Source organism: Mus musculus, chromosome 2 (assembly GCF_000001635.26).
Source record: "Mus musculus strain C57BL/6J chromosome 2, GRCm38.p6 C57BL/6J".
NCBI lineage: Eukaryota > Metazoa > Chordata > Mammalia > Rodentia > Muridae > Mus > Mus musculus.
Window position 1 is genome coordinate 168,680,558 of NC_000068.7, and position 11,760 is coordinate 168,692,317.

Below are 11,760 nucleotides of genomic sequence, written 5' to 3' on the forward strand. Positions count from 1 at the left end.
CTGACAAGCGATCCCCTTGCCTCTGACTCCTGAGTGCTGGAATTGATAGTTTGGCCATCAAGCCTGGCCTTGTTTTTTGTTTATTTTTAAAGACAGGGGTGGGGGTGGGGGGTGGGGGGGGGTGGGGATAGAGAGATGGCTCAGAGGTTGAGAGCACTGACTGCTCCTCCAGAAGTCCTGAGTTCAAATCCCAGCAACCACATGGTGGCTCACAACCATCTGTAATGGCATCCGATGCCCTCTTCTGGCATGCAGGCATACATGCAGGCAGAACACTGCATACATAATAAGTGTTTGGTTTTGTTTTTTAAGGCAGGGGGAGGGGTCTCACTGTAGCCCAAGCTAGGCTTGAACTGGTACACTCTTGCTACAGTTGTTAAGGATGAAGAGAAACTCAGGCTGCAGAGATGCTCAGTGGTGAAGACTGCTGCTCATGCAAAGGACCAGCGTTCTGTTCCCAGCACCCACTCAGGTGGCTCTAAACTGCTTGTCACTCAGCTCCAGGGGGCTGATACCCTCTTTGCTCACACATCCACACTCACATAAATAAAAATTGCAAAGGAGCCAGGCGTGGTGGTGCACGCCTTTAATCCCAGCACTTGAGAGGCAGAGGCAGGAGGATCTCTGAGTTCAAGGCCAGCCAGGTCTACAGAGTGAGTTCCAGGACAGTCAGGGCTACACAGAGAAACCCTGTCTCGAAAAAACAAAAACAAAACAAACAAACAAACAAACAAAAATTGCAAAGGAAAGAGAATCTTAAACCTTTCAATGCAATCGTCAAAGCATTAGAAAAATCTCAGGATCACAAGTATCTGCCAATGGCCAAAAAGCAGAGACCTCAGGATCAAGGGAGCAAAGCAAGAGTCTCAGGGCGGGGCGAGGGCAGGGCAGGGGCTGCTGCACGTCCTGTGAACCCTATGACACTTCAGGCCCCAACACTGAGGCCAGGCCTAGGAGGCCCCAGGAGGACAGACTCTCCAGGACCAATCTCGCACCCACTTCAGGAAAACTGGGGGCCTTGCCCACTACGTTGCAAATACAAACTCCCTCTGGGTGTTTTCAACACAGACCTAGCTTTCCCAGCACGTTCCAGCGGATGGTCCTTGCAAAGAGAACGGTCTCCATGGACATGGCTTCCAACCAAGACGCCCACACCACTTCAATTTCTGGTACTGTGATGTCAACCTCAGTGCCAATCATGGGCCTTTCCTAAATGGATGCTTTAGAAGACTCACGGGCCACGTGTGTCTGTGTCTAAGACACAATCAGATGTCACTTTAGGGCCCTGGAAATGCTGCGCCAAGAGGGAAACTCCACTGGACTGACAGTTCATTTTCCCAGCTGATAGGTGGTGATTCTAATTCCAGGGGGACTCTTCCCTGTTCAAACAGCTCCCACATTCCTTGGCCAGGTCTCACCTGATGCTATGACGGTGCCGGCCCACAGCGTGTTCTCAATGCTCAGACTCTCACTGATCGGAGGGTCACTGTCTTCCTGAAAAGATCAAACACACACGTTTGCTGACAGTCATCTCTCCCTTTCCATGGATATTCCCCAGGAACCCCCAAAGTCACCACCTTCGACGGCGCTCAAAGTTTGACAACGCATAAATCCTTCCTACTAAATGACAGATTTGGTTTGGGGCTGTCAGGAGTGACAGAGGCTTGTCCAGAATACGCAAAGCTCTGGGTTCCATCTTTAGCATCACACAAACACACATCACACACACACACACACACACACACACACACACACACACACACACACACTCTTACAAGTACATGGGTGCACACACATACCACACACACATATTTAGGTGTCAGTCTTGCCTTACACGATGCCATACATCTTCTAATTTCCACACTTGAGAGGCTGAGGCAGGGGGATCCTAAGTTCAAAGTCACCCTAGATACCTAGAGAGAGACCTTGACTCCAAAAAGAAAGAGAGAGCGCGCGCGCGCATGAGCAAGCGCGAGCAATCGCAGGTTTCGTGGCGGGGGTGTGGCTGCGCAGATGCTACAGTGTTTACTGACCATTCAGGAAGAACTGGGTTTGACTTCCAGGACCAGAAAAGGCCATTTTTTTACATGGAACTAACACAAATTGGCTCATATACTTTACTTTTTTAAAAAGATTTATTTATTTTATGTATGAGTACACTGTTGCTATCTTCAGACACACCAGAAGAGGGCATCAGACCCCATTACAGATCGTTATGCTGGGAATTGAACTCAGGTCCTCTGAAAGAGCAGTCAGTGCTCTTCACTGCTGAGTCAGCTCTCCAGCCCCCTACTTTTTTTTTTTTTTTAAGATTTATTTTTGCAACCAAGTGGAGGTGGTACATGCCTTTTATCCCAGCACTTAGGAGGAAGAAATCCAGGACTACACAGAGAAACCCTGTCTCAAATCCTGCCCACCTCCCTACACACACACACACACACACACACACACACACACACACAATGACTTATTTTTGCTAAGAGTGTTGGTACAACTCTGAAGACAGAGGCAAACTCTGAGTTTCAGGGCAGCCTGGTCTTTAGAGCGAGTACCAGGGCTATCCAGTGAAACCCTGCCTCAAAAAAAGAGAACGCAAAAAAAAAAAAAAAAAAAAAAAAAAAAAGAGAACGCAGGCCATTTAACTGTTGTTTCAAATGTGGATTTTAATATTACATTCTAAAAATAGCAAATTCAGATTTCACTTTCTGTTATGAAAGACTTAGAAACAGCTTAAATTCAAAGCTAGCTCACAGGACTTGACTTCTTTGTGGTCTGTTTTGACAGGCTGGCTCTGAACTCACAGCAGTCCCCCTGCCTCAGCATCCTGAGTACTGGGATTATAGGGACATGCTGATACACCCTGCCGGCACAGGGGATCTGCGAGCCAGAAGAGGACCTGCCCGTCTGGAGAAGACAGGGGTTGTGTTCAGACTTCAGAGCTACAGCAGATGAAGACACCACCTGCTGCTCTAGAACTCAAGCTCAGAGCCAGAGCCAGACACAACACATTCCAGCTGTGCTGTCCCCACAGAAAAGCCACTGTCAGCCTTCAAGGCTGGCTGGGCTTTGGTAAGGAACCTCAGATAGACACAGCAGTTCGCAGCCTCGGGCACCGTCAGGGCCGCACACCCAAGGCTGGATTCAGCGCCACTCACCCTGGTGAAAGTCCCCAGGAAGTTGTGAATGTCGATGTTGGGCTCTTCAGCGTACACATAGGACCGAATCTGCAGGAGGTCCTGTTGCAGAGGAAACACATGGTTAAAAACTGCAGGCAGGGGCCAAGGTTTCAAAAGCAAACATGGTGTTTCCCAAACAGACCTTCAAACAAGAGCAACACAAGTGAGAAGATCCTCCTGGGCTGTGTGGGAGGTGCCAGGGACAAACCCCACACTCCTGTGCAGACACCTGCTGAGCCCATCGACCCAGCCCCGGTTACCCTGCAGAGAGCAGCCAGAGGGCCTGGGCGACTCAGTCCTGACCTGCCACCTGCTACCTGCGACCTGCAACCTGGGACCCGAGCGGTGTCTCATCATAGTGGAACTGCTGCTCCCATTTAACAAGAGGACAGTAAACAGCTCCTGCGTGTGAGGCCCTGAGAAGGACTTGGGAGCCTCACATCTGTTATGATGGCGATCAAAACCAGACAGACTGGGCTGGAGAGATGGCTTAGCAGTTAAGAGCTCAAACTGCTCTTCCAAAGGTCATGAGTTCAAATCCCAGCAACCACATGGCAGCTCACAACCATTGGTAATGAGATCATTTATAATAATAAATAATCCTTGGGCCGGAGCGAGCAGGGACTTAGCGAGCAGAGTTGACCATAGCAGAGGGGTTTACCAGAGCGAGCAGAGGTCCTAAATTCAATTCCCAGCAACCACATGAAGGCTCACAACCATCTGTACAGCTACAGTGTACTCATTTAAAAAACCAAACAAACAAACAAACAAAAAAAAACCAGGCAGACAGAAAATACCAAGTGCTGGCAAGGACACAGAGAGACAGCATAGCCTGTGTGGGGGCAGAAAACAGTAACTGGAAGGGTCTGGTAGCTAGTGAAGGCGTTGGCTGCCCCTCAGTCCCTCAAGCAGGCTGCGCCACCCAGGGGGCACTGCGGATCCCAGCACTGATAAGAGGACGCCTGGAGATTTCCTTGTACCTGAGCTGGGGAAAGTCAGAGCAGCAGGGAAGGAATGTCCTACCTCCATAAACCATCACCCATGGGTCCTAAGGCACACATCCCAGAGCACTGAGAAAGATCTGGAAAGCTCAGCGCCACTCTCACGGCATCCCCTCTGGAGAGAAGACGGGCATCTCTGGGAGAGGCTAGGGAACAGGGCTGCTCTCTGTCCCCCACAGCTTTCCACCCACACAGTTCCACTGTTTTTAAATCAGGAATAGACTAAGGAGTACAGGGAGAGCTGCCCTGCTAGATCTTGAACCCAATTCCCTCACTCTTAAAAGAGCAAAAACAAAACAAAACACTAGACCACTGCTCCTCTCAATTCCCCAGGCCCAAAAAGGCAATTAGTGTCTCCTGACACCAGAGCCAACAGTATCTTATCTATTTTTAATGTCCCCAGTGCAGGCCTGGGACAGACAAAGGACAAAGTAAGCATCTATTAAACCAGGAGGCGCTTCCAATTTGAGGCTGCAGAACACTCTGCCATTTTTGCTTCCGACTCTGGCACCAAAACCTCCCACCACTCTGAGGATCGGGTTCCTTTCTGTGGGCCCATAAGATAAGAACAGAGTCCCATCCCTAGATCAACCCTCCCTCTCGTAGGCAGGGAGGCTCCCCGGGCTCTTAGAGCACTAGAAACTCATTCTGGAGTTTCTCATTTAAAATGAACCAAGTAGGAGCTGGTGAGATGGCTCTGTGGTTAAGAGCACTGCCTGCTCTTCCAGAGGTCCTGAGTTCAAATCCTAACAACCACATGGTGGCTCACAACCATTTGTAATGAAATTCAATGCCCTTTTCTGGTGTGTGTCTGAAGACAGCAACAATGTACTCATATTCTTTTTTTAAAATAGTAATAAATTGGGGCTGGTGAGATGGCTCAGTGGGAAAGAGCACCCGACTGCTCTTCCAAAGGTCCGGAGTTCAAATCCCAGCAACCACATGGCGGCTCACAACCATCTGTAACGAGATCTGACGCCCTCTTCTGGTGTGTCTGAAAACAGCTACAGTGTACTTACATATAATAAATAAATAAATCTTAAAAAAAAATAGTAATAATTTACTATTTTTAATCTGGCCTAGTCAGCCATCACTGGAAAGAGAGCCCCTTTGGACTTGCAAACTTTATATGCCCCAGTACAGGGGAACGCCAGGGCCAAAAAGGGGGAGTGGGTGGGTAGCGTATTGGGGGGTGGGTATGGGGGACTTTTGGGATAGCACTGGAAATGTAAACGAGGAAAATACCTAATTTAAAAAAAAAAAGTTTTAATCGTCTGCTATGCCAAACCTCTACACGGGGGCTGCGCTCCGTGGCCACCTAGTTCTATGTCCTAGGGCACAGCAGGGCACAGACTGGTCGGTGGCTGCTGGCAGAATCCTGCCTGGAAGTGGGTCAGGAGGGAATGGCAGGCAAGGGCGATCAGGAAATGTGACATGTGGCTCTGTGGTAACAAAATCACCTGGCACATGTATGTATGTGCAAGGTTCTGCGTTCAATCCCCAGAGCAAACAAAAGAAAAAGAGGGGAGGGGGGAAATACTAGGTAAAACCAAAATCAATACAGGCACCCACAGACTAGAGAGACACTTGCGCACAGGGCCTGTGTGATGGACCTGCCGCCCATCCGAGGCAGCCACAAGGGGGCCAGCGGTCAGGAGGGCTGCCGCTGAGGTCAGAGTAGAGACAGGGCGTGGGGCTGAGGGCAAGGGCAAGGCCTGCTGCTGTCTTGGCCAGTGTCCTGTTGCTGTGAAGAGACACCATGACCAAGGCAGCGCTTATAAAATGAAAGCATTTACAGTTTCAAAAGGCGAGTCTATTATTATCAAGGCGCGTCTATTATCATCATGCTAAGGACACGGTGGCACACGCGTGTGACGTGTGACGGTGACAGTGACGGAGAGGCAGCTGAGAGTTACACCCCAGTCCACAAAGGCTGGGAGAGAGACTGGGCTTCTCCAACAAGGCCGTGCCACTCCAACAAGGCCACACCTCCTCCTAATCCTTCTCAAGTAGTGACACCCCCATCCCTGCGACTAACCAATCAAACACAGGAGCTTATTAGGGGCCATTCTTACTCAAACCACTACCCCTGCAGGACGCACTCTGCATGTTGAGCAGCCTCAAGATAAGCAGTTCTCAACCTGTGGCTCATGACCCTTTTGGGGGTTGTGTATCAGATATCCTGAATCTCAGATATTTAAATTATGACTCATAACAGCAGCAAAATTACAGTTATGAAATAGCAACGAAATAATCTTATGGCTTGGGGGGGGGGTGTCACCACAACATGAGGAACTGTGTTAAAGGTCGAAACATTAGGAAGGCTGAGAACCACTGATACAGACACTCAGCAAAAGGAAAGACCTTTCCTTACTACCCAGCAAACAGGCAAGGTCACTCTCAGAAGCGTTGCCCCTCATGTGGGCTGGGGCTGCTTTAGGTACTGCCAGGTAAGTGCAATCAACACGGGCTCCAGGGTCTCCAGTTCCCCACCAGCCCCACTTCGCATGCTCCCCCCGCCCCTACTACCCCCGAGTACATCTGGGTGTGAGAACCAGGCTGTGGTCTAGTGGCCAGCATACGGTTCTTTGAGAAAAGAGACTCACAGCAGCCGTGGGAAGCCTCTGTGTGCAGGCCACCGGGAGCCGAAGCTTCCAGTCTGTCTCTCCATCCAGCTGATCCGTGCGCAAGAAGCAAGAGCCTGCGGAGAGATTGGGCACTGTCTGATGTCTGCAGCTCAAGCATGAAGCTTGGCTTCCCTCAGTGGCTCTGGGCAGTGCCCGCTGTTGTCCTTGAAGAGACGGCCCACCAATGGCTAGCGGCTCACAGAGAAAATAAATCTCTACTTCCCACCCCTTCCACGAGGTCTGTTCAAATCCTTCCAACCACTCACTCACTGTAGGATAGGGTTAGGCCCTTGACTTTGCTGAGCCATCATCAGCCTTTCTACGTTACAAAAAAGGAGACGTGCAGCCTGTTGTAACTGTCCAGCGGGGTGATGGGACAGTGGCCAACACAGGACGGTCACTCTGTGACCATTTCCAGGCAGGGGTACAGGAGCTTCCAGGCCCCTTCTCAGAACCATTTGGATTTCAATGCAACGTTTGTCTGACTGGCTTTGTATCTCAGAGCCCCGGGGTCGGGGTGGAGGACTGGAACCTGTAAGAACCTCCAGGACTCTTACAGGGGCTAAAAAGCTGAGCTATAGACTCAGGACATGCCAGGGCCTGCTCTTGCTGCAGAGTGACCCCAATAACACAGAACTCCCAAACCCACAATGCTTCAAAATCCAACGTGATTGGCTGATGACTGATTTAGACAGTCTCTAATATCCCAGAGTGGCCTTGAACTTCTGACCCTCCCGCCTGCTCTTCCTGAGGGCTGGGGTGGCCGGTCTGTCACCTGCAGGGGTGGCAGGTCTGTCACATGCCTGGTTTTATGCACAGCTGGGGATGGGATCCAGGGCCCGGGGCCTGCTGGGCAAGCACTCTGCAAACCCTGAAACTCTACAAACTTCCTAAGAAGAACTCTATACCATAAAGCTTTGCTCCAGGCATAAACTCTCAAGCCTACAGCACTTGTGGTCCCATGAGGGACACTAAAGAAGACAGACAGGCTTGCACATTCTAGGGACATCCACCTCGGCTCTGTCAGCAGGTCACACGGGAAGTGAGTCCAGCTCACTGACAAGCCTGAAGGCTGGGGAGAGGGCTCAGTGGGCAAAGGGCTTGCTGTGCAAAGGTGAAGACCCAAGTTCAGATCTCCAGAGCCCGCATAAAATGGGATGTGGCAGGTCGTGTATTCCCGGCCTTCTTGCTTCAAGAATGGAAGCTGAGACAGGAGAATTCCCGAGAGTTCCAAAACCTTCCAAGCGCTGAGACAGAACAGATAACCATGTGGGGTTTGTGTGGGATTTTTGGCTTTTTTTTTTTTTTTAATAGGGCCTTCCTGTGGAGCCCAGGCTGGCTCCCAACTCCATGCAATCCTCTTGCCTCAGTCTCTGGGATTACAGGCATAAATCAGCCTGCCTGGCTTTGCTGTGCTATTATTTCTTATGTCGACTACATCCCTTCGCTGTTTGTCCCGTGGGGGAGGGTGTCATTCACACAGTGCAGACATGTATGTAGGCTGAAGGACAACCTGGAGGGATTGGGTCTCTCCTACTATGAGGGTCCCAGAGATTGCAATCAGCTACCAGGCTTGGAAACGCAAGTCCTACCTGCTCAACTGTGTCACCAGCCAAATTTTTTGTTTTGTTATTTTATTATAAGCTTAAGGTTTTGGCTTGAGACACGGTCTCACTAGGTAGGCCCTCAATGACTTGTTATGTAGAGTCTGGTCTCGAGCCCCCAAGCCCGGCTCTGCCTCCCAAGTGTGGGATTATGACACCAAGCCAAATCAAATTTTCTGGTTCTACTGACCGAGGCTCATGGGCCTACAAACACCCAAACACTTTGAGATGCTCTGGTTCGCCTGGGAGGACCCACAATGACATCCACCCTGTGACATTTCCAAATATGCTGCTGCCAGATATGGTCACTGTCCCCGCCTGTTGTGCGCTTACCGTTTTTCTCTGACGTCCTCAGGAAGATCATGTCAGCAGGGACCCGCTGGTTCTGGGAGGCAAAGGAAACGGGTAAGCGTGAGAGCCACAGGACGGGGTCTTGCCCAGTCCACTGCTCTTTTAGGCCTCAGTTGTGGCTAAGCACAGGGCTGCTTTGTCTGCAATCCACGGGGCCTTGCATGCTCTTAGCATTTTACTGACCACTACCACCCAGTCACCTGTTAAAAGGAATGTCTTTCCCTGGGGCTCCTAACCCTGCTGAGTCACCCCGCCCCACACCCCCAGCTACAGACACAGAAGGCAGACCTGCGAGCATTCTCTACTGCCTCTGCCCCCGCCTTCTCCTCGTGTGTGTATGGGGGGGGGGGGATATGTGTGGGTGTGTGCGCGTGCACATGCAAGTACACATATACATGTATTCATCTTTGGATGTGCACGCAAATACTTGCATGGAGAGACATTCTTGGGTTTCTATTGTTGTTTGTCTTTTATTTTGGGTTTTTGGAGATGTGATGTCACTGGCCTAAAACCTGTCATGGAGCCCCCCCCCCCCCCCAATCGGGGATCTACCTGCTTCTGCCTGCCCCCTGCCCCGTGCTGGGATCACAGGTGCCACCACACCCAGCTCTTTTCACACAAACTTGAGTCCTGGTTCATTCTCTGGTGGTGAGCACTTTAGGGACTAACCCATCGCCCTGTCCTCTTGTTTGGCTTGCGGCAGGATGCCAGGAAGGAAAGTTGTGAACAGTAACTAAGGCCAGGTGTGATGTATAGGCTTTTGATCCCTGCAGAGGCTGGCGGATCTCATTTCAGAAACAAATAGTAAAGAAATAGGAATGAATACAGGCAGGGGTGGGAGGGGGCAGCAGTAGCCTGTGTGGCTGTGCTGGGAAGGGATATGACCAGAGGGGCTCTGCCCCCAAGGACTCCAGGTTCTCTCAAGTTAACTTCACCATCGCCAAGAACCAGCACCATTCAATCCCCACAGAAACACGGTAAGACAGGTTCTTTTTTCTGACCAATTATAATCCCCAGACTTTCCAGACACCACCCCCAAACCTCTCACCTTCCAAATACAGACAGTAAACAGGTGTGCCAGTATCTGTTCAAGTGACAAGCATTAACCCAGACATTTAACAACTCTCCACAGTGTCCGCCCCTGCTCCCCATAAAACGGCTGGCAGACCCCGAGAGTCAGGGCGCTCAGGTCAATAGTTTGACAAAGGTGAGTTCAATAAATATTTTTAAGTGTCCATGTAGCAAGCTGTCTTGTAGAAAAGACATTATCATTAAGTGGGGGAGAGGGGTGACCCTCTCCAAAGAAACACACCAAGAAGAAAATCAAATGTAGATTCCGTTTATAATTATAAGCAGGGCTACTGGCTCCCCAGCTTATGGGTGCCTCAGGGGAATCTTTTTGTGTTTGTCTCAATGGGATGGAAGTTTTTCTTCCCAAGGCAGAGATGTCTGCTAGCATCCTGAAGAGTTTCTTCCCGGCAGTCCGGTCCACCAGATGCACAGAGCAAGGCAGGGCTCTACCCAGCATGGACCACTCCCCGTGCTCCAGCTTCCCATGCTCCCGCTCCCCGTGCTCCAGCTCCCCGTGCTCCAGCTCCCCGTGCTCCCGCTGACGCCCAGCCCCTGAGAAGTTTCTAGACTCAGCTCACCTTTTCCACAAGGATGAGGTCTCCCACCTGGATGTTTGAACTCTTCACCTTCACGGTCCCTGAAAGGCAACAGACCAACAAACACATCACTGTCTCGGACCATTTAGATTCTTCCAGGCAGCAAGGCGCACAAGCGCCCACATCCCGCCTCTGTCTCACTAGGAGGAAGCCTCCCTGGGCTGCAGTGGCCTCCCTGGGCTGCAGTGGCCTTGGGAGCCCAGTCTCCGCTTTAACAGCGCACCAGGAGAACTAAGGCTCTTCAGGAGAAGTGGGCTGCCCCTGCTGTAAGTTAGCATTTCTAAATCAACCAGTAATGGAGCTCAATTATCATTCACCAATAAGTTAAATTAATCATCACAATAAAATGCACAGGACTGGGGAGACAGCTCAGTGGGTAGAGTCCTTGCCACACAGACATGAGGACCTGAACTGCATCCCCAGAACCTACAGAAAAGTCTAAGAGAAAAGCCAGAGAGACATCTGCCACCTTTGAGGGAACAGGTGCTGATCCTCAAAGGTCAAGTTCACTCCCTAGCACTCTTTTGGGTTTTTTTTGCTCTGTGTAGCCCTGGCTGTCCTGGAACTCGCTTTGTAGACCAGGCTGGCCTCGACGTCAGAAATCCGCCTGCCTCAGCCTCCCGAGTGCTGGGATTAAAGGCAAGCGCCACCACGCCCAGCATGCCCTAGCACTCTTAAGTGGTGGTCATTCCAGCTCCAGGGGCATCTGGTGTCCTCTTTTGGACTCTTCCAGCACCTGCAAACCTACACCTCCCCCCCCCTCACACACACACACACACACACACACACACGAGGAGAAGGCGGGGGCAGAGGCAATAGAGAATTCCAGAGATGGAGAAATTACTCCTGTAATTTTCTTGGTACCCAGTGGAATTTGAAATGGAGAAATTAGCCTGACTTGCTTTCCTGCTCCACCAGGGGGCACCAACAACTCCAGGCAGGAAGGGTTAGAGCTCTGGAGGACTCCAGGCTCAGGGCTGGTTCCAGCACCAAAGCCTTGATGTTAGACAGATATCTGAAGCCCTGCCCCACCCTCGGCTCCAGTGAACTCCTCCTCAGGAGGTCCTCCCAACTTTACGAAACTTCACTTACAGTCTCTGGTTTTATTAGCAAATGTATGCCAAGGGCCTAACGTTAACGACCACACCCAGGTTCAGCTCTTTGCCAATGGTTAAGCCTAACTTACTGCTGAAGCCGCCACCCCTGGGCCTGTGTGTCTGTGAACTTGACAGAGAACAGGCTTTCAGGGGCTCGACAGGGATTCATTCTATCAACACTGAGATTTCTCTCTAAATCCTTCTCACTTTTTCTTTTTACAATAAGCATGAGGTAGG

General features: G+C 50.8%; 1 protein-coding gene across 8 annotated transcripts in view; it reads right to left on the reverse strand.

Moving 5' to 3' along the window:
- Atp9a (ATPase, class II, type 9A) overlaps positions 1 to 11,760 on the reverse strand; it is a 107,933-nt gene that overhangs the window by 46,120 nt on the left and 50,053 nt on the right. For all 8 annotated transcript variants that reach the window (XM_017315066.1, XM_030246882.1, NM_001289446.1 and 5 more), the window contains exons 5-9: positions 10,409 to 10,467; positions 8,742 to 8,793; positions 6,784 to 6,878; positions 3,156 to 3,236; positions 1,419 to 1,494 (exon numbers count right to left, since the gene is read on the reverse strand). In XM_017315066.1, coding sequence (XP_017170555.1) covers positions 1,419 to 1,494; positions 3,156 to 3,236; positions 6,784 to 6,878; positions 8,742 to 8,793; positions 10,409 to 10,467 — 363 coding nt within the window. The remainder of the gene's footprint in view (positions 1 to 1,418; positions 1,495 to 3,155; positions 3,237 to 6,783; positions 6,879 to 8,741; positions 8,794 to 10,408; positions 10,468 to 11,760) is intronic.